The sequence below is a fragment of the Rhipicephalus microplus genome, chromosome 6, assembly GCF_043290135.1.
Source record: "Rhipicephalus microplus isolate Deutch F79 chromosome 6, USDA_Rmic, whole genome shotgun sequence".
NCBI classification, from domain to species: domain Eukaryota; kingdom Metazoa; phylum Arthropoda; class Arachnida; order Ixodida; family Ixodidae; genus Rhipicephalus; species Rhipicephalus microplus.
In genome coordinates this window covers 98,119,153-98,138,738 of record NC_134705.1, presented here as the reverse complement: position 1 = coordinate 98,138,738, position 19,586 = coordinate 98,119,153, and the positions used below count along the sequence as shown (strand labels likewise).

At 44.2% G+C, this 19,586-nt stretch overlaps 2 protein-coding genes across 2 annotated transcripts in view; both read left to right on the top strand.

Moving 5' to 3' along the window:
• Positions 1-3,655, top strand: part of LOC142765954 (uncharacterized) — a 19,975-nt gene extending 16,320 nt beyond the window's left edge. The window contains exon 4 of the mRNA XM_075867760.1: positions 3,499-3,655. Within this exon, the coding sequence (XP_075723875.1) occupies positions 3,499-3,655 (157 nt within the window). The remainder of the gene's footprint in view (positions 1-3,498) is intronic.
• A 1,055-nt stretch (positions 3,656-4,710) lies between these two features.
• LOC142764834 (uncharacterized) lies at positions 4,711-17,963 on the top strand. Its single transcript, XM_075865367.1, has 3 exons — positions 4,711-4,903; positions 14,586-14,717; positions 16,158-17,963. The coding sequence occupies exons 1-3, from the start codon at positions 4,751-4,753 to the stop codon at positions 16,323-16,325; spliced, it is 453 nt and encodes a 150-aa protein (XP_075721482.1). The 5' UTR covers positions 4,711-4,750; the 3' UTR covers positions 16,326-17,963.
• Positions 17,964-19,586: the final 1,623 nt, after the last annotated feature.

Genomic DNA, 19,586 nt, shown 5'->3' with positions numbered 1-19,586 from the left:
GCGTAGTCACCGCTTTGGTCACCACAACAGGTGCAATCGAACGATCAACATTCACGATACAGGCAACAACGACAACAAAGCAAAAGTCAAACATGGTCGGCATTCAGCTGCTGTAGTTGAGAGTAGCTGTTTTTTTAGAAGCTTTCGCGCATGCTATTATGCCATCAAACGAGTAATAAGTTGATCTAGTAAATAACGGTATACCATTTACAAATATTAAAAGTTATGTATTTTATACGTAAATCATCATTCATTTTTGCGCGTAGATGGGTCAACTGTGTCAAATAGTATTACTTGTTGCTCTAGGTATCTTCTATATAGTGCAGAGCTCTGTTGTCAGGCTCATGGCTGCTTTTGTGAATATGTATATTTCATGCATTTTTTTTCGATTGTACATTGTGAATGTCTATTTAGCACTACCGCCGTTACGCCGAGCTCGAGCAGGACCTCATCAGGAGGCAAACCGCCTCCTTTTGTCCTAACCGCGGGCAATGCAAGTGTATTGTCCTTCAAAAATATTAAATAAATAAACAAATAAATATACCTAAAAATTTCTAGCGTCAAGACTACTTATTCGGTCCGAAACCGAATGCGAATAAGTTTTGGGACCTAATTCGACAGGAAATGTAATTTTTATCAAAACCATTAGTTTAACCGTTTGACAGCACATGAATGACATCACAAAGGAATGACATTCGCTGTAAATGACTTTACATTTGTCGTGTGACAGGGGTATTAGTTTCTGATGTCATCACGTGAACTGATTGCTGGCATCACAAGTTGGCAGAGCAGATGGGAAATACCAGAAGGAAATAACGCGCTTCTTCTGTTTAGTCTTTTCTGAAGTAGTTTGAAAGCCCTTTATGCTGTCCATTTCTGATGCCCCCGGCAAAATCTATGATGCTCCCGTTAAAGCTGTACAAGTTTGTTTTGAGGATTTCCAGCAGGCCCGTAGAAGGGATATTTTTCGGGTAGATGGGGAGCCTTGAAAAAACCCTATTTTTATTAATTATTCTCGGTAAAACACCTCTATTTTTATGAATCTTGGGAGGGGGGCAGCCCGAGCTCCTAGCGCATCCAACACTGACGTTTGTCTGTAGGAAGGGCAGAGAAAGTTATGGTAACTTCGCACCAGATCTGTAGTGACGTGAGCGACCTCTGGACCTCCGCAACGTATATTCCAGCAAAGCTAGATCACGAACGAACAGTTGCTATGGCAACTGTAAGCCCGCTTGTCTTGCTGGTTCTTGCATGGCACGTGTAGACAATATCAGACAACACTCAGCACAATGCGCGTCACAGCCTTGTTGGTCACATGTACAAGCCAGATAAACTGCTACGTGACTGCCAAACTCGGCGCGCAGAAACCAGAACCGAAAGTTGTCCACATATAAAAAGGCGATGTTGAATTTTTTAGTGGGAATGGATGAAACGTGGTGCCTATATCACGCTTGCTGGAGTTGTAAGAAACGCTTGCAGCAACGAATGCGGAAGCTACAAGTTTGGTGCCACCACCCTGTTAAGTCACTGAGGCAATGTGCTCAGTGATGTTCCGTGCATGAAGTTTTGCCTTTTTCGGAGCATTCGCGCCTGTCATTTCAATTTGGAGTCAAAGGAAAAAAAGGAATCTTCGTAGTAATAGAGGGAATTTCATGAATGGTTAAATTCTCCTGGACGACCGATAATTAGCCGCACGATGGGGCTTCATCTGCTGCAATCGATTCTGACGCAAGCACCACGCAAGCATAGCCTATGAGATTTGTTTCTGATAATTACGTGGAGCCATTTCTAGTTCTATAGTGGCGTTAGGGTTTAAGCCCACAATGTGCAGTGTACTAACAGTATATGAATTAATAAAGTCATGTTTTTGTTCTGTGGCAGCGGAGGGGCTAGACATAATTTCAAAAGTCGCCAGCACGTGAGACCCGTGTAAATATTGTATGTGTGTGCGTGGATGGGGACGGAAATCAGTACTGTTGTGCAGAGAATTTTGCTGGGAGTATCGCCAACGTTTACAGAGAAAAATCTCCTAAATAGAGAATTTTCATGTCTCCGAATGCGATTTCTTCTGCATAGTACGGAACACCACTGAATGTGCTGCCGCACTTTGGTCATCTGGGCGGGTCTTCTTCTAAATTATCAAGTTGTAAACAACTACGGTGCCCCTTCTAACCACGATACAACTCGAGGCTCTCTTTGCATTATAAATCTCTGTCTTGTTGACACGCTGGACACTAGTCTCATTTGCACTGACAAGACTATTAGAACAGCCTGTCTGGATCTCTGGATCAGCTTTGCTACTCGGGCGATAGAATAATGAGACACAATGACGAATGCAAGTTGGGTTAGTTGAAGGCGGTTAGTTGTACAGAGTCCAGCAGAGACCAAAGACAGGGACCACAAAAAAAAAAAAAAACGGCGGCTTTCGCGTCCTCCGTTTGCTAAGGCAGGAGCCTTAGATGCCCCATGAATGGCGACAATTGACCGTCAGTAGAGTCAACACTAGTGGCTCAAGAATTATCATTGTTGACGTCACCATGCCGTCACAGATTGTTAAGATGTGTGTCATCGTGAAGTGCCTATGATGTCATCGTCGCCTGATCAAAGTTGAACCGATCACGAAGGCAATGCGTAACCACGTCAAGTGCAGGAAGTTTTCAACGTTTCCTATGTCGCAGGCAGTGCAAAAGCCCGTTAAGTGCAGAATGCTTTCGGGGTGGTAGAAGTGACTATGAATAACAACTATGATGGTCGCCTTAGAGTCGTGTTAGGCAAATGTGTAAGAAAGCATGTGACTTCCTTTAGAAGTGAAGCTCCTTATGGCTTTATGATGCTTATTCGGCTTCAATCCTTCTGAGTGCCGTGCATTGTCAAAGCGCAGGTGTGCAGCATATGAGCGCAAAACCGTCTCCGAAGCGTACATAGCACGTATATGGTTTCAAAGAAGAAATGGCTAAAGCACCGTAAAAACACAGACATTTAGCCATCCATCAATCAAAGCATATGACAGAGGTAAAGGTTAACAAGACCACAATTGAAGGCCACAACATCATAAAACTATCAACGCCAAGAACACGTGAAAAACCGAAACGTCTGTGAACAATAAAAAAATAGCACAAGGCTGTTATCTAGAAGAAACAAAATGAAAATCCACAACACCATAAAAGCGCCAAAATTGAAACACCCATCGACCAAAGCGTATGACAGAACAAAAGACCAACAATATAATATAAAAGGCTGTTAACCAGAACAAAAGAGAGAGCCACGATTCATGATCTGATGGACAGTGTTTCACCTCGTCATGATCAGCATTCACTTGATAAATATGCCTCGTTTTTTTTTCGTCCATGTGTTTGTGCTTTGTGAAATGCTCTCTTTGACGTGACTGTTCAGCATGTGTCGAGATAACGCTTTGAAAGGAATGGGCAGCGTATTCATTTGTTCCCGATCAGTGAGTGATGATCAGTGCCTCACTTGAATACAACTTGTTACTCGCAGGCCTGAGGTGGACCTCGTGGTGCCACTGAGCACCGTTTTGACAATGCCTCAAACATCAGAATGCGTCGCGTTACCCGTCAACGCTTACAGATCTCGGCAGACTATTACCCCAACTCTGGCAAGTGTACCAAAGGTTTTATCTAGAGACCTTAATTAATGGTGACAAGAGCATGAAGTGGGGCGTGTTGGTAATACCTAACTGATCACGTAGCGCGAAACATACGAGATTGAGGACAAAGGATGGAAGCGCATCCACCCTCGTTCCTTTTCTTGTCCTGTGCCTCATATTTTTCACGCTATGCGATTAAGCACAATTAAGTGTATCAGGCTTAGGGTTATCACGGAGGCGGATATGTCGTTTCATAAGACATTCTATGAAGGCCACGTTGAATTCCGTGGCAGTCGAATAAAGTACCTCTGTCTGACATTATGCGAACTCCTCTCGTACGTATTTTAGTATATAATTTTAGCCTAAGAACTACGTTGCCACAGTCTTCGCTTGCAAATCGGCATTATGAAAATGTGGAATGTGGCGGCTTACGGCACCGCTTCAAGGAACCCTGCGACACTTCTTGAGCGTGGTCAGAAAATGCTGCACATCGGTTGTCGAGGCTCCCGAGAACACGCGAGCCAAATAATATGGCACAGCACGTGGCATGGAATTTGCAATACATTCTCAGTCAGTTGGAAATTGATTCCTCTTCTCTCGACAAGTGATGATGTACTCTCAAAACTATTGCGTAACATGCCCAAGTATCCACGCAACTGACTGATTTGAGCATGGCACGATCGGTAGTTACTGGGGATGCCGCAAGAGGCCGTGACCTGTCCGTGTGTACAACATGGTGTACGCGCGCCATCACACCGAATAGTCACGTGTTCGAAAAAAAGAAGGAAATGAAAATACTCCAGCTGAAGAGGCACCAGGGACGTGCCTTTTTTCCCCGTGCCCTCCCTGTTTGTTTAGCTTCCAGTGCTTTGTTCATGAGACAAGAGATAACGCAATCGCAGTGCACGACAAAGCCCTCTAGTAATCCCGCTCATACAGGACGGATTGTAAATATTTTCCGGGGGTGAGTTTTCGAGGCAGTAATCTATTTTACGGCATTCGTTCTGTAGCAACTTGGTAAAAGTTTTGCAGTGCTCCTTAAAAGAACTGAGCTGTTGCTCACATCTGCGCTTCCATTTTAGGCTGGACTAAACCTTAACAACGGCTGCTGGTCTGTCGAATTCACAGGATGGTGCCAGCCATATGACCGCGGCCGCCTTCTCAAGACCGGCCATTCTTGTGGCCTTACCACTGCAGATGGGGGTCGTCTTCTACAGATTTCAAACCCCACCCAATCATGTCCAGGCTGCGCTGTTTTCGGTTTGCAACGAATTTGGTCTCACGGACTACTCCCAGGCAAGTCGTAGTCGGTTCTTGCCGTTTAACCGCCGCAGTTATACGGTGCTTTGTTGCTGCTAAACCGAAGGTCACAGGTTCGATCGCGGCCGCGGTGGTTGCACTCCGATGGAAGTGGTGTCCTGCAGGCTCGTGTGCTTAGATTTGGTTGCACTTGAAAAAAACACAGGTGGTCGATATTTTTGAAGCCTACCCCATCGGCGTTAAGGCGCCACATTTTTTGTCATTATTTCTTACTTTCTTTTTGTAAGCAATGGTGAAGATAAAAGCCTTCAGTTAAATAAATGCGCGAATGGGTAGGCTTTTCGGGAAGTTGATTTGTCTTCTTCGAGTCTATAAAATAGAAAGGGAAGTCTTTTGGCGAAACGTCAATTAGAGTACACAGCCCATGCTTGCAGATTATTGCGGTAGCAATTACATGGACGCTGTCTGCTTGATTTTGCCGTCAGTGTCATTCACCGTGTACGTATACGTATCTACATATATGAAAGCGCAAAAAAAAATATCCAGAAAAGAGACTCCAGCACACGGAATCGAGCGTCGGACCTCTTGTTTGCGAGTGCGAGTCGTTAGCCACTGAGCCACGAAGAAACACCTCCTTCAACGTTGAAACGGCAAGCCATTTGTACCTACCACATACCACTAGCAATCGGCATCTCGGGGGAACCTACCGTGTTTTCAGCGTTGCGAGCGAGATGGCGCATTGTGTTCACGTCACCAAATTGTCATGACATACTGCGCGTGCTATCATCTCCGACGTGTACTTTGCCTCACAGAGAGGAATGGTGGGGGGGGGGGGGGGGGGATATTCTCTCGTGCGCGTGCTTATCTCGCGGCGGGGAGACTAGTACGCCTTGGGCGTTCACCGGAATGATTCTGTTGTAGTTACCGGGCGTACAAAGGTCAATGAACTGGTTGCACAGTCTCTGTTAGCGAAAAGGGCGCGCTTTTCAGACCCAGCAAACTAACAACCGATAGTCTTATTCGCATTCCCTACCTGTGGGCAAGTTTCGTGCGTCATTCGCGCGCGAGAAACAAGGGCACGTTTAGATCTGTTTGCCATTCTTCGCGTGACCTTCAAATTTGCTACTATCGCTGTCATTGCGTCGCCTTTGGGGCAAAGCTGTGAATTTTTTTCATTACATCCTTATTTTTCTATCATCCAGTATTTCATATCCCTTTGTAGGTCCCTGTCTTTGTTAATATTTTTTCCGAATCTAATAGGATTAAGTAATGATACAGGTTAATAATTGTTAGAGTTTACGTATCGAAACCACCATATGATGATGAGAGACGCCGTGGTGGAGGGCTCCGGAAATTTCGACCAACTGGGTTTCTTTAACGCCCTCCTAAATTATGCACATGGGCCTCCAGCGAAAACGCGGCCGCCGCGGCTGAGATTCGATGCCGTGACCAGCGAGTCAGCATCTGAATAGTGACACAGGTTTCCTCTCTAGACATATACGCCATAGAGGGCGCACTAACAGGGCACTAATAGGCCACATCAGAAAAGAAAGCGGGACTTAAAGGTGATGCCAAGTTGGAAGAAGTCGGAAGCTATAGTATTGTCACGTTCCTCACGGCAACTTCTATGTCTTGTGCTGGTGGGGTTACTAGCCAAGAAGCGGCTCGAGCAGAGCTCCTCTGTCTTCTTCTCATACAAGCAGATCATGCGGCAGTTATTCTCCCCTTTGAAACATCTACTCGACGATAGTAAAAGAAAAATAAATGAATGCATACACACGAAGATGTAGAGTTACGAAAGAGGGTGAGTGCCAGTACCGCACCGAAAATAAGGAGGCTGCACCAACAGTTGCACTAAGCGCAATAAGAAAGCACGAAAACACAGGAAAACAAAAACAGACCATGCAGTAATACACGAAGTGATGGCCAGTGCCAATCAAGCCCAGCAGAGTTCGCTGTCAGCGTTTTGGTTTTACTACGTCATGCACTGCTTCAAACTAGTTGAGCTCTGCAGTCTCGCTTGGCAGTGCGCCACGATTCCCGAAAAGCGGCTTCCACGCCGGCGAGGCGAACCGTTCTCGCTCACCCAAGTCTGCGTCTGGCGCCGCGCGCCTGCTTCAGGCTTGCGACTTATAAGGAATGAATGAACGCATCCGCACTTTGCCATGACGTCAAGTCTGGCGTGACCAAACAGTTCACTCGGTGGCCAGGCAGGTCGGCTAATGGTGGAGCACTCTTTATAGGCTAGCGAATCAAGCGCACTGCAGTGCAACAGGTTGCTACTAAACGCGCCAAGATGACGTCACGGTGCATTGCCTAGAAACCTGTTGCACTGATGTGCACCTTTTGTGCGGTGCCCTTCTTTGTCTTGTTTTTGTTCGCGTTGGACAGATTATGACTGCATTAACTCTTTCGTTACCACGCCTATTCAAATCAATCTCCCATGACCAACGCATTGGTTTGTTGATTTTGGCATCCTAAATTTTTTTTTTCTCGTGGACTCAGCACTTTCTAGTAGTTAGCGCAGCTACTCAACTTTTAGAATCAATTTTATTTGGCCCATTTTCGCAACAAAATGATTTTTGGAAGACTTTAGCGCGAAGCAGTGTGCATGTGTTAGAAAAACGTCTGGGCTGACGAACTTTACAAAAGTGCGTGCCCTTCGTGATTATGCTACAGTAGCATTGAGCCCCGCCGTGGTGGTCTAGTGGCTAAGGTACTCGGCTGTAGACCCACAAGTAGCGGGATCGAATCCCGGCTGCGGCGACTGCATTTCTGACGGAGGCGGAAATGTCGTAGGCCGTGGGCTCAGATTTGGGTGCAAGTTAAAGAACCCCAGTAGGTCGAAATTTCCGAAGCCCTCCACTACGGCGTCTCTCATAATCATATGGTGGTTTTGGGAAGTTAAACCCTACATATCTATCTATCTATCTACAGCAGCATTGAAGGTCTGTAATGAAAAGAACCTTTGCAAGCCAAATATCAAATTAAAGAGTCAGCTTTGCAATTGGACAGTGTTGAGCAGTGATAATTGCCGGAAATTTATGCCAGCTATTCAATAAAGAGCTCTTGCTGGGAGTCAGGCAAAATTTATTCAACAAAAATATTTCCGAAGGTCCTTCGCATGTTTGCAGTATCGAGATGGCCTTCTCAGCTAGTTCCCGGCAGCTTTGATTTCACTTGTATACATATATCAGATACAGGGTCACATCTATTGTCGCTAGTGTCTTCTAAGGCGTCATGATCACGCGCGCATGGGAGTGCATCAGCGCTGCAAAACACAAGCACCACTAGAAACTGTCTTGCAACCCCACCTGAACTAAGTGTGGAAGAGCTTAGAGTCCGTGGTTGACAGAACCCCAGCTCCAAGTTTTGTGGCGACGATGTTTTGTATCAGCCTAAGACCTCCGCAGCCGTTCATGGGTATGTTTTGTTTTTGGCCTCAAGTTATTTTCTCGGCCGCAGTAGTGTGGCTACTGACCTTTTGGAGCAATCTTATAGCTACTCTGGTTACACGCGAGGTCCACAGTTTGCTGGGGTGCGGTGTGCTGGTGCCGGATGCAGAGCTTTTATTAACGACAAGGAAACCCCCGGAGCACATTTTGGCTCCAACTACGGAGCAGCGCGAAACGTCTTAAAACTTCATTCCATATCATTCTTTTTTTAATACGATGTGCGAAATGCCAAGAAATAGGTTTGCATGCATATATAGGAATGCCAACCAATGCTGAGTGAGGTGACACATGGAAAGAGGTTACCCTAGGCGAAATAACGAAGGTCATTGGACATCGGGTTTATAGAGGTATTATTAACATTACGGATATCCATCTATAAGCTAACGCCAGGAGCCTTTTATAGCAAAAAATCCAAAAATTTACTGAGAAAAGTGTACGAGTTCGCTTGTGACTCAAGGAAAACCAAGCAATGCTTCACAGCATTGCACAAGACGAAGCAGCACCCCAGTTCCAATTTTTTTTTTGTCTATGTAAACAAAAACGTTTCCTACAACATAATTTACTTTTTGTACTGTTTCTGGGTCATTTATTTTCAAAATATATATTCTGAATTTTTTTGTTCTGAATATTTTTTTTCGTTTACACATATTTTTATTGCACTTCTTATCAGGTGGCAACCAAAAATTACAAATTTTTCACAATTTAGTTCACTCTAAAATATTTTGGTGCTCGGCAAGGTATAATGTTTTTGGAAAGAACATTACATTTTGCAAACTTAAGTATCCTGCAATGCGTCCTGCAGTAATTTCCAATCTGGCAATAACAATATTCCAGAAACGTATGAAAAATAGACCTTTTCACGTGGTAACTAAAAAGTTGAACAGCTTCACTGCGAATATGCAAGAATGCAAGCCAATAGACTTGTTTAGGCTTCACTTCGGGTAACAACGAACGAAGAACGCGGACAAAACAACAAAAGAGCATTGCAAATATTTGCTCTTTAATTAGTTTAGAAGCGCTGTTTTCTCTAGCGATCTTTTTAGTGTCCTGTTGCTCAAAATAATATGCGCTAGTAGAATAAATCATGGCCGGAGCTTCTGCATAAAAGAAAACTACAATGTTGATTAAACACATCGGTCTTAGAACTAGCGTGGCCGAGGCAACAGCAATTACGAAAGGAAACCTTTCAGAATTCAGCCACTGGTTTGGTTCAGGGCATTTTCGCCCATATAAAAAAAGAAACAAGATGAAAACTATTTCGCACAATGAAATCGAAATCGTCGGTACAATGTTTTAGTTTTACTTTCCGAGACAATTCGACGGAGGAAGTGGGTACGGGACGTACGACTCATGCAATGGTGTGCTAGACTCTGATAGAATATATGCAGCAAGCGCAAGAAAAATCACAGCATGTCTACGGAGTGAATGATGATGAGTGGGGCGAAGCTCCGAAGGGTTTTATCGGCAAACCGTAAATCATCCGCTGGCCGCGTATGTATGTATGTATGTATGTATGTATGTATGTATGTATGTATGTATGTATGTATGTATGTATGTATGTATGTATGTATGTATGTATGTATGTATGTATGTATGCATGTATGCATGTATGCATGTATGTATGTATGTATGTATGTATGTATGTATGTATGTATGTATGTATGTATGTATGTATGCATGTATGCATGTATGTATGTATGTATGTATGTATGTATGTATGTATGTATGTATGTATGTATGTATGTATGTATGTATGTATGTATGTATGTATGTATTTATACATGCATGCATGCATGCCCCACCCACCGCGGTGGTCTAGTGGCTAAGGTACTCGGCTGCTGACCCGCAGATCGCGGGTTCATATACCGGCTGCGGCGGCTGCATTTGCGATGGAGGCGGAAATGTCGTAGGCCCGTGTGCTCAGATTCGGGTGCACGTTAAAGAACCCTGGGTGGTCGAAATTTCCGGAGCCCTCCACTACGGCGTCTCTCATAATCATATGGTGGCTTTTGGGACGTTAAACCCCACAAATCAATCATGCATGCATGTATGTATGTATGTATGTATGTATGTATGTATGTATGTATGTATGTATGTATGTATGTATGTATGTATGTATGTATGTATGTATGTATGTATGTATGTATGTATGTATGTATGTATGTATGTATGTATGTATGTATGTATGTATGTATGTATGTATGTATGTATGTATGTATGTATGTATGTATGTATGTATGTATGTATGTATGTATGTATTCATGCATGCATGCATGCATGCCCCACCCCGGTGGTCTAGTGGCTAAGGTACTCGGCTGCTGACCCGCAGATCGCGGGTTTATATACCGGCTGCGGCGGCTGCCTTTGCGATGGAGGCGGAAATGTCGTAGGCCCATGTGCTCAGATTCGGGTGCACGTTAAAGAACCCCAGGTGGTCGAAATTCCCGGAGCCCTCCACTACGGCGTCTCTCATAATCATATGGTGGTTTTGGGACGTTAAACCCCACAAATCAATCATGCATGTATGTATGTATGTATGTATGTATGTATGTATGTATGTATGTATGTATGTATGTATGTATGTATGTATGTATGTATGTATGTATGTATGTATGTATGTATGTATGCATGTATGTATGTATGTATGTATGTATGTATGTATGTATGTATGTATGTATGTATGTATGTATGTTTGTGTGTTCCTGCATCCGTCTGTCTGTCCGTCCGCATGTCCAACTGTCTGTATGTCTGTCCGTCCGTCCATCTAGTGGACACTCCAAGTACCGCCATCTCGCACCTTTTTATCATATTGATCGTGTACAAGTCTGCTGGAATGTCCGCTGGCTGGCGGACATTCCAAGGACTGAAATGAGAGGTGGCTACTACATTCAGGAGACGCACGACCTACGCCTTAAGGAGCTTCGCCCCTAAATGTTCATCAGGAACCATCCGTACGTGTTCATCTCAATCAATTCGTATAACATTTACACATTAGAGAAACTCGCATTTGGGAAGTGGTGTACTTACAAACCCGAGTGAATGATGCCTCGACAATGCAAGCACGTGCCGACGCTGTGGAAGCGTCCTGTGGACGCGCTGTGGACGCGCTAATGCCTAGTTCGAAGTAATTTTTCGATGTCAAGCATCACCGTTGTGAAAACAAAACGCTCGTTCGGTGCGCGTGGAAAAAGCGGATTGTTTCTTAATTGTGGCATGTGAGAAGGGCCAAACACGACAACTATGCATTCCATTGCCTCAAGAGAGTGTCTTATTATTTGAGCCATTAACTTAAGCTCATAATTTATTTTTTTGTTTAGGAGAGTTTAGGCCCACAAGAAATTATTATGTAGAGCTTCGTGGGAGCAAAACAGCATGAAAAACACTGACTGCCATTCTGGACATGACTCCTTCCATTCGCGCTGCATCGACGTTTTTCTTTGTTTATTCCATCAATGCTCTAAAGAGACGCATACGAAATGGCGGAGTTGCCAAGCCAAGTCATTCACAAACACGTCTTGGAATTTAGTTTTAACGACGTTTCTCTGATGCGCCAATTGAAAAAAAAAAAAAAAACACGCGCTGAAAAGTTTGAATCAAGCACAGTTTAAAATTCATTGCCTCACAAATCCCGGTGTGCGAAGTCAATAAAAGTCATGAACTGCACAGCAGGCCTGCATCAAAACGCCAAAAGGTGAAAAAGATACGTCAACACATATATGGCCACCAATTGTTGAATAATAGCATGAGGTGCAAGCGTTCAACAGAAGACAGCATTAAAACAAGTAAAGATTGGCGGTGTCTGGTCGGCAAGGAATTTCGAAGCAACGCAATACAGCGTTCTGTCTTGATTCAATGCATGAAGTTCATGAACTGAGCTCTTCAGAACTGCGTAAGGGTCCACAGAGTGAATTTGAAGTCTACGTACTGAATGAACTGAAGAAATTAACTTTTTTCACACTGTCTCATTCTGTCCCACGCAGCGTCTCGTTTTGCCCCGCAGGTAAGACAAAATGAGACACCTGGGACATTTTTTTTTCATTTTTAAAATACTATTTTGAACGGTGGCAACATGACAATAATTCTGTAGCACATACCTTGTACCCAAAGTAATGTTATATCATTGATGTTTAATTGTGAGGAGTGAAACAACAATAAATAAAACTTCTGTCGCATTTTACTCCACAGTACCTTACATTATGGAAAATACAACGCGCAGATCAATGGTACGTAGGTAGATATAAAACAAGACAAGAGCTGACTCTCAACTTGTTATCTATTAGAGTATACAGATTATCTATACACTCACGATAAACACACAATAAGCGCAGAGCAGCTCTCGAAGAACCATAAAAATTCACATGATAAATTGATAGCTGAGATTCCGTCTTTTTGTTGTCTTGTAACTACCTTCTTCCAATGCATTGACACGCTGTTTTTCTAAAAAAAATATTGGCTTTAGAGAAATACGGCACGTCAATGAAGTTGTGAGAAGCGAAGAATTACCACAAATGTCATGATGAAATTGGGGCTGTTTATATCTCACTGGCAAAAAACAGTCCAGCTAAAGAGCCAGTCCAATTTATTCTCAGCAGCTTGTCAGTACGATATGCGGTCTTCAGCCACAGTTAACCTGTTTCGAACGAAATGTGCACTTCAGGTATTCAAGCATAGATAAAGAATGCTCGCACGCAGATCTCTAAAAAAAAAATTGCCCCCAATTCCCGAAGGAAATCGTAAGGAAACGCGAACGCATTTCTTGCGCCGAGGGTACACGGCATAGCAATTTTAAGGATGTGAATTAATGACCAGACGAGGATTTGTAAGGCAACCATTTATTTACAAATTCATTAGCCAGTGCACGGACGAGAGTGAGGCGCGCGCTTCACTTCATTTATAGCACTTACGAGCGAATGGATTGGAGAGTAGGGCGCAGGGAGGAGACAGAACGAGTGGTGAGAGGAGGAGCTGTGAAGCACTGCGCTCACCCTCTCTTACACTTTTTCCACACACGCAGGAGCGCCACCAGGCTTCTGCGATGCGAGCGCCCTCACACGCAAGAGCGCGCTCCTTCTGTCCCCTCAATCCGCTACTCCGCTCGAACCACCTGCTCTTGTATCTAAGGGTGAGATTAAGCGCCCCCCCCCCTCCCCCTTCGCAGCTGTTGCCATGGCAGAGAAAGTGAGAGCGGAGAGAACACCTGACAGCGCGCGGATACCAACAGACGCCTGTTATGTCCGACTATAATGCATTCGCATATAAAAAAACTACAATAAAATTTTTACAACCATCTTACGAATAATGTGAAAATAAGCACAGCTCCACCACAATGGAGGCTTGTTATGCAATCAAGCATATTCAAATAAAAAGGGACCGCTGTCACGAGACGTAGGGTGCCTTTTAAAAACATCATTTTTTTTGGGGGGGGGGGGGAGGTGCGCGAACCCCCGACAATAGCCTCGAGGACTCCTTGGTGTTCATGAGCTTCCAATGGAGAACACTGACGCAAAAGCATCACCGAGTGTGAAGCAGGCCTAGCTAGAACGTTCCTGAAGGGCTGCAGAGTGTGTAAACGGTGCCGAACTTTGAACGGTGTAGATATGCGTACCACCCTGACGTCACTGAAACGTGTAGATCTGTGGGGCGTCCCTTCCTGTTAGATATATCATCTAAACTATTGAGTTTTCTATACATCACCGTCAACATCAGCCTGACTGCGTCCACTGCCGGACAAAGGCTTCTCCCATTATCATCCAGTATATTGTATATACACTATACTATACACTCTGGCGCTCATGTCTATCGGAGCTGCAACGCACTGCGCTTCAGCGAGCATAAAAGTGAAGAGTAGGTCACGGATTTGTTCAATCTTCGTACCTTTGAATCCGTTTGGCTTCGTTTGGCTAGAAGCTGCTTTGAAACGAAACAAAAACTAGTGAATGCTCAGCAGTTGTACTTCACTACTTTAACCTTCTAGGCTCACCACTTGAAATCGGCTCATGAAGCACACAACCGTCTGTTCTTTTATTCGAAACAAAACCGAAACACGTCTATAAACAAAGCCACAAGTGCGTTCAAAACCCGCACACACGAAGACTATAGGAAAATCTTCCCATGGTCACGGAACGATCGCTGTGCCAGAGTCCGCTATAGTTAATATTAGGTAACTCTGTGGTCGAAACCCCTGATAATGTCGCCGATTAAATGATTTATAAAATGAGCACTTCGCATTGTGGTGTCATCGGAGTTTCTGCAAACGTTTCCAGGCATGCCAAGTGACGCAGACGGACCTCACCTTGGAAAAGACGGCTATCGGCCTCAGCAGCGAGGACCAAGAACATCGATTTGGACACTACTTCCTGTTTGCTTTCGACACGCTCACGCACATGAAAGACAAGGTGACAATCGGTTGGCTCTTCTTCCTAAAAGAGCACTAAAGAGCAAAATGATTTTTAGCGTATTGGTAAAGTACAATTTCACAATCTTGAAAACACCGCTTTTACGGCGAGACAACGCTCGACATCCGAGAATGCGCGCGAAAAACAAAATATGGGTGAAGACACATCTTTGCGGTCCCCGCACCGTATACCGTGACGTTTGAAATTTTAGAAGGTGTCTGTTGAATCCCACGTAGCTGCTAATGGATAAAAATGAAGTACATTGTCGCCTGTGAGTGCCAACGACCTCACATACGTTTTAGAAAATTTTGTGGAACCAATGTCGCAAAAATAGCAAAAATACGTTTTGGAAATTTCGACGTCACGCGTGAGTCTTTCCGCGCGAAATTTAAAAACGAAAGGGTGAGCTTGACTTTTTTCACAAAAGACACTTATGATAGTTGCACGTATGACATTATAGTTGCCATAGTGCAGTTTATCAATATAAACCGAGTGATTATTTCTCTATACTGTCCCTTCAACGAACTATTGGCGATTTATCACCGGCCTTCATTTGGGGATACTATAGCTAAGGACATTCAAAGGCTTTCTGACTCGCCACAGTCTAGTGGCCACGGCGCTCGACTGCTGATGGATGCAAAAAGACGCGTGACTTCAGATGCAGATGCACGCTAAGAAACCCAAGGGGGCCAAAATTTCCTGAGCCTTCTCCCAACCCGAGTTGCCTTGTGAACGAAAATTCAATGGATAGATAGATAGATGATAGATAGATAGATAGATAGATAGATAGATAGCTAGCTAGATAGATAGATAGATAGATAGATAGATCCAAGAGGCCAACTGGAAGAGTTCAGACGCCCGATGTTCATTGAGAACACTTAGTGCTTCGCAAGATTCTACCTGTAGTATATGCGCTATCGGTGACATCAGGGACGTAGCCAAAATTTTTTTATTTGGGGGGGGGGGGTAAAGTTCAAGCATACTTATGTATGTTTGTGCGTGATTTTGTATGTTAACATGTATATATACGCAAGTAAAATGAAAAAAATGGGAGGGGGGTGGGTGGGTTCCTTTTGTGGCTATGCACGTGGGCGACACTGTCGAGACATTTGCGGACAAGCAAGTCTCTTCGTGGGCATTGTGCGCATGTCAATCACAATATAAAGTTGTTTTACGTTGTACGTTACAAGTGCAGCAACAATGTTTGCGCGAATGTGCATAGGAAGACGTAGTTTTAGCGCAGGCAGATAGGGACAAAACTACCGTAAAGCGAGTTCAAGCAATGAAGTAGCGGTATGGTTCAATCAGCTAGGCTGTTTAGTCAGCCTTCGCGAGGCTTGTAAGTGATATTCTCGAGTTTATTTATCCGGTCTTACAAAGACCCTCACACGTCTTGTCTCGAAAGCTTTAATTTTTTTTTTACGTTTTGCCATTTCTCAGGCCACTGTGCTGATGGAAAGACCCGGCACACGGATCAACATGACGTGGCTGCTGATGAATGTAGACTTGACGGACTCAACGAGGGGGTGTCTCACTGGGGGACCTTTCGAGCGCCTCATGGCATTCAGAGACTTTTACTATCGGCAAGCGCAGAAGCCGAAGGGTTAGCCCCGCACCCTGTGGCCGTGGCAACTGAAAAACGCGACCTGTTGGTGGAGTCTTTTTTTTTTCTTTTCAGTGTCATCCTATAAAGAATTCCGGGGGGCGGGAGCATCTATCTTCAGTTATTGCGTGGGGCGCGCTGAATAACAACAACACAAATAATCCGATAAGTTTTACTGACCGCGTCTTGTTTAGCTCTCTGGATTGTATAGTGGATGCAGCGAAACCGTGGTATCATTGTCAAAGTGTTTCTAACGCTTAACGATGCACCTATGCGTTTTCTTAAACTGTTTAGAATAATTGACCTTTGGTCTACAAAAGCACGTTATGTACAGGAATACGCCAATAAAATGCACCAGAAATAGCAATCAGACTTCTTTTCCAAAAAAAAGAACAAAAAAAAGAAAACGGCCGACACTGTGAATCAATTAGTGCGAAGCTTTCGGCGAGTAGGTTCCGCAACTTTCGCCGTGTTACTAAGAACTCCAGCACTCCAGGATGCACTAAAAAACACTCAACGGCTCCTCGAACAAGCCTGCCCGCAGTACAACCCAATGTGTCCGTGAACCAGACCTGTCCGCCGTCTTCCGAAGGACGTTCGCAGAGCCCTAACAACAAGCACAAGACGTGCTGCCCTTTTGCCGATAACAAAATGTACTAATGCTTGCCGAGTCCACATTTCGAGAAGGCCACCTATCAGTGGGATTCGCTGCTTGCGAGACTGTAAAAGTTGTACGAATGGGCGAATCAATGAAGGCTGAGGCGAATTCGGACGTGAACGCTCGTGTCAATGCCAATGACCATGCCGCACGGCGTGAACTGACGTCGTGGATGAATGTACGAATAAATGATTGAAAAAATAAATAAAAACATTTTCAAGTAGCAACTTGTGTTCCTAAAGTATATATACTTGCTGCAAGTTAATTCAAAGTCATCTCTCGTATGTTGGAGGACCAATAGGTACCATATAAGTGAGCTTTAACCTTAAGAATGGCAAGCTAAAAGATCTATATTTTTTTAGTACTTCTGTCGGGCATTCCCGTGCGCGTTGCGAACACTGTAGTTTTAGCAGCACATCGCCTTTCCGTTTTAAATGACAGTTTCGTGCTCTCAAATGGTAATGCACTTTCGCAACTGCCGCCTTATTTTTTACCCACTATGGACGACTGAATGGACCATGTAGTATAGGTCTTGCTCTATAGTAATATATTCTATAGTGAGAGGCAGCTCCCAATTTGAAAAAAAAAAAAAGATACTGCTCTAAGCATGGCCGCTATATAATATTTGCCTTTTTGCGTTCTTCCAGCAAGGCTCCCTGGAGTGCGCCTAGCTTTTCATTGCCTAGTTGTTGTAGCCAACTCATTAAACAGCAATTCGTTTATGCAGATAATGTGTATGTAGTTATATTTGTATATGGATGTCCCTTTATGCGTCTGGATTTTTTGTATTCAAACAGCCATACCAACGCTGCACATTCACGTAAATTACATGCACCATAATCTCTGTTGCACCTTGCATCTTGATAAAGTCATTTATATTGTGTGGAAATAGGTTTGAGATAAATGTGAGTATGTACGCCCCTAGTAGCATTTGACGAATAGGGGCGTTGTGTGGACTTGCACACTTCCGTAAAATCATGTTTTGTGCACGCTGGGCTTGGTTTTTTTTTATGGGTTACTGTCCTTGTTGTATGGACACACTACGTAAATGTTTGCAGTCATCCTATGTTGAAATAAACTATTTACAAACAATGCAGATTTACAGCGTGACTGCAGTGCCCGAACCCACAGTGCTGTGATTAAAAAAGATCCCACGTTCAGTGTGAATCAAAGATATGCGAAGCACGAATGATTAATGTTGATTTGTCACTTTAAAATCAGCATAACGTTACGAGGTGGAGGCAAATGATGCCGTACATGACTTTCGTGTCATGATCATCAGGTTTGGATGTGTCGTTTACCTTGGTCGTCTAATCGCGTCACGTGATACCAAATTTAGTATATGTGGAGCTAGCGAAATGGCGGCGACCATGCTATGAGTGTTGTATGTTGTGATGTTCTTGCATAACACGTGTGTCAGGATTATCATGTTTGCACCAGTCATATTCTTCCGTCATCCATTGACGTCACGTAACACCAAATTCTATTTATTTGGAGCTAGCGAAACGGCTGTGAGCGCATCATGAAGTGCCCAATATACTCCAATGTAGCGTTGACGCCCGCGCACGCTGGGGACAGCGACGCTACGTTAGCAAAACGCGAGCAATCTATAGACTGACGCCAGGTTCGACCAGCGTCCGTCGGCGCGGCCCGACGGCAACCGGCGTGAAATGTGACATGCTGCATTTCGTGCCGATGCATTACCCAGACAATACTGCGTCTCCCACTTTCGTGATGGAGGGACGCCGGACGCGCTGAAACCAAATTTGGCATATGTGAAGCTACCGAAACGGCCGCGAGCGCATCATGAGTGTGGCATGTAGTCATGATGTTACATCACACGCATGTAGTGATTATCATGTTTGGATGCGTCATTTACTTATGTTGTCCATTTGCGTCACCATTATTAATACCGAGTTTGGTACATGTGAAGCTAGCGAAACGGCCGCGAGCGCATCATCAGTGTGGCATGTAGTCATGATGTTACATGACACGCATGTCGTGATTATCATGTTTGGATGTGTCATTTACCTATGTTGTCCGTTTGCGTCACCTAATACCGAGTTTGGTACATGTGAAGCTAGCGAAACGGCTGCGAGCGCATAATGAGCGTGGCATGTGTTACATGACACGCATCTGGTGCAAACATGATAATGTTTGCACCAGTATCACACCTTCGTCATTCATTCACGTCTCCTAATACCAAATTTGGTCTAAAGAAGCTAGCAAAACGGCCGCCACTGCATCATGAGCGTGGCATGTAGTCATGTTGTTACATGACACGCATCCCATGATTATCATGTTTTCACCAGACATATACCTTCGTCATCCATTCGTGTACCATAATACCAAATTTGGTATATGTGACGCTAGTGAAAAGGCCGCGAGCGCATCATAAGCCTGGCATGTAGCCATGTTGTTACATGACACGCATGTCATGATTTTCGTGTTAGGTTCCGTCGCTTGTGTTTGCCATGCAATCATGTCATACCATACCAGCTTTTCAACATCACATGTGAGCGAAAGCACCACGAGAGCTGCAGGATCATGAAATGTAAATCATGACATTCATGACATACATATCCTGATTTTCATGTTATGACTAGTC

What these genes read in the sequence shown, in the direction of transcription:
- LOC142764834 (XM_075865367.1), top strand. Translation starts at nt 4,751, where the DNA reads ATGACCGCGGCCGCCTTCTCAAGACCGGCCATTCTTGTGGCCTTACCA. An exon ending in GTCTCACGGACTACTCCCAG is followed by an intron (nt 4,904 to 14,585) that starts GCAAGTCGTAGT and finishes AAACGTTTCCAG; the next exon opens with GCATGCCAAGTGACGCAGAC. An exon ending in TCACGCACATGAAAGACAAG is followed by an intron (nt 14,718 to 16,157) that starts GTGACAATCGGT and finishes GCCATTTCTCAG; the next exon opens with GCCACTGTGCTGATGGAAAG.